Source organism: Sebastes fasciatus, unplaced genomic scaffold (genome assembly GCF_043250625.1).
Source record: "Sebastes fasciatus isolate fSebFas1 unplaced genomic scaffold, fSebFas1.pri Scaffold_63, whole genome shotgun sequence".
NCBI lineage: Eukaryota > Metazoa > Chordata > Actinopteri > Perciformes > Sebastidae > Sebastes > Sebastes fasciatus.
The window spans coordinates 10001-12500 of NW_027428251.1; the positions used below are offsets into that span (position 1 = coordinate 10001).

The 2500-nt window shown below is 52.3% G+C and overlaps 1 protein-coding gene across 2 annotated transcripts in view; it reads right to left on the minus strand.

Annotated features, from left to right (window-relative positions):
- Positions 1-2500, minus strand: part of LOC141763850 (platelet-derived growth factor receptor beta-like) — a 37946-nt gene that overhangs the window by 8590 nt on the left and 26856 nt on the right. For both annotated transcript variants that reach the window (XM_074628610.1, XM_074628611.1), the window contains exons 17-19: positions 2358-2462; positions 444-548; positions 213-315 (exon numbers count right to left, since the gene is read on the minus strand). In XM_074628610.1, coding sequence (XP_074484711.1) covers positions 213-315; positions 444-548; positions 2358-2462 — 313 coding nt within the window. The remainder of the gene's footprint in view (positions 1-212; positions 316-443; positions 549-2357; positions 2463-2500) is intronic.

The window sequence follows — 2500 nt, forward strand, 5'->3', positions numbered from 1 at the left end:
GTGTAGACCTCTTGGTGTGTGTCAGGTAGTGTGAGAGAGAGAGACAGGTAGAGAGACAGACAGGTAGTGTGTAGACCTCTTGGTGTGTGTCAGGTAGTGTGAGAGAGAGAGACAGGTAGAGAGACAGACAGGTAGTGTGTAGACCTCTTGGTGTGTGTCAGGTAGTGTGAGAGAGAGAGACAGGTAGAGAGACAGACAGGTAGTGTGTAGACCTCTTGGTGTGTGGGTCACTCTGGAGGAAGGTGTGTTTGTTCCTCTGCAGGTAGTTCACCAGGTCTCCATGACGACAGAACTCAGTGATCAGATAGACAGGGCCTGGACAGACAGACAGACAGACAGACAGGTCGTCAGACAGACAGGTACTCAGACAGACAGGTAGTCAGACAGACAGGTGATGCTGTATGTTCAGGTAGTATGTAGTCAGCAGTGTGAGCGGTGTGCACCTCCTCTCGTGCACGCTCCCAGCAGGTTGACCACGTTCATGTGACGACCCAGATGAACCAGAACCTTCAACTCTGACATCAGAGACTGGACCGCACCGCTGCTGGCTGGACACAGAGAGACAGAGGGACAGAGGGACAGAGAGACAGAGAGACAGAGAGACAGAGAGACAGAGAGACAGAGAGACAGAGAGACAGAGGGACAGAGAGACAGAGGGACAGAGAGACAGAGGGACAGAGAGACAGAGAGACAGAGAGACAGAGAGACAGAGAGAGAGAGAGACAGAGGGACAGAGAGACAGAGAGACAGAGAGACAGAGAGACAGAGAGACAGAGGGACAGAGAGACAGAGAGACAGAGAGACAGAGAGACAGAGGGACAGAGAGACAGAGAGACAGAGAGACAGAGGGACAGAGAGACAGAGAGACAGAGAGACAGAGGGACAGAGGGACAGAGAGACAGAGAGACAGAGAGACAGAGAGACAGAGAGACAGAGAGACAGAGAGACAGAGAGACAGAGAGACAGAGGGACAGAGAGACAGAGAGACAGAGAGACAGAGAGACAGAGGGACAGAGGGACAGAGAGACAGAGAGACAGAGAGACAGAGGGACAGAGGGACAGAGAGACAGAGAGACAGAGAGACAGAGGGACAGAGAGACAGAGAGACAGAGAGACAGAGGGACAGAGGGACAGAGAGACAGAGAGACAGAGAGACAGAGAGACAGAGGGACAGAGAGACAGAGAGACAGAGAGACAGAGAGACAGAGAGACAGAGGGACAGAGAGACAGAGAGACAGAGAGACAGAGAGACAGAGGGACAGAGAGACAGAGAGACAGAGGGACAGAGAGACAGAGAGACAGAGAGACAGAGGGACAGAGAGACAGAGGGACAGAGAGACAGAGAGACAGAGAGACAGAGGGACAGAGAGACAGAGAGACAGAGAGACAGAGGGACAGAGAGACAGAGAGACAGAGAGACAGAGAGAGAGACAGAGGGACAGAGAGACAGAGAGACAGAGAGACAGAGGGACAGAGAGACAGAGAGACAGACAGAGAGACAGAGAGACAGAGAGACAGAGAGACAGACAGACAGAGAGACAGAGGGACAGACAGAGAGACAGAGAGACAGAGAGACAGAGAGACAGACAGACAGAGAGACAGAGGGACAGACAGAGAGACAGAGGGACAGAGAGACAGAGACAGACAGAGAGACAGAGAGACAGAGAGACAGAGAGACAGACAGACAGAGAGACAGAGGGACAGACAGAGAGACAGAGAGACAGAGAGACAGAGAGACAGACAGACAGAGAGACAGAGGGACAGAGGGACAGAGAGACAGAGGGACAGAGAGACAGAGAGACAGAGAGACAGAGGGACAGAGAGACAGAGAGACAGAGAGACAGAGGGACAGAGAGACAGAGGGACAGAGAGACAGAGGGACAGAGAGACAGAGAGACAGACAGAGAGACAGAGAGACAGAGAGACAGACAGTTAGACATGACATCAGAGACTGGACCGCACCGCTGCTGGCTGGACACACAGACAGACAGACAGAGAGAGAGACAGACAGACAGAGAGAGAGACAGACACACAGAGAGAGAGAGACAGACACACAGAGAGACAGACAGACAGACAGACACACAGACAGAGAGACAGAGAGACAGACACACAGAGAGACAGACAGACAGTTAGACAGACAGACAGACAGACAGACACACAGACAGACAGAGAGACAGACAGACAGACAGACAGACAGACAGAGAGAGAGACAGAGAGACAGACAGACAGTTAGACAGACAGACAGACAGACAGACAGACAGACAGACAGACAGACAGACAGACAGACAGACAGACAGACAGACAGACAGACACACAGACAGACAGACAGACAGACAGACAGACAGACAGGTACGTACGTTTGACCATCTTGATGGCTACTTTAGTTGTAGAATGAGAGTGATGCAGATCAGAGACGGTCGCCTCGACAACACGACCGAACGCACCTGAACCCAACACTTGACCTGGAGACAGGCAGACAGACAGACAGACAGACAGACAG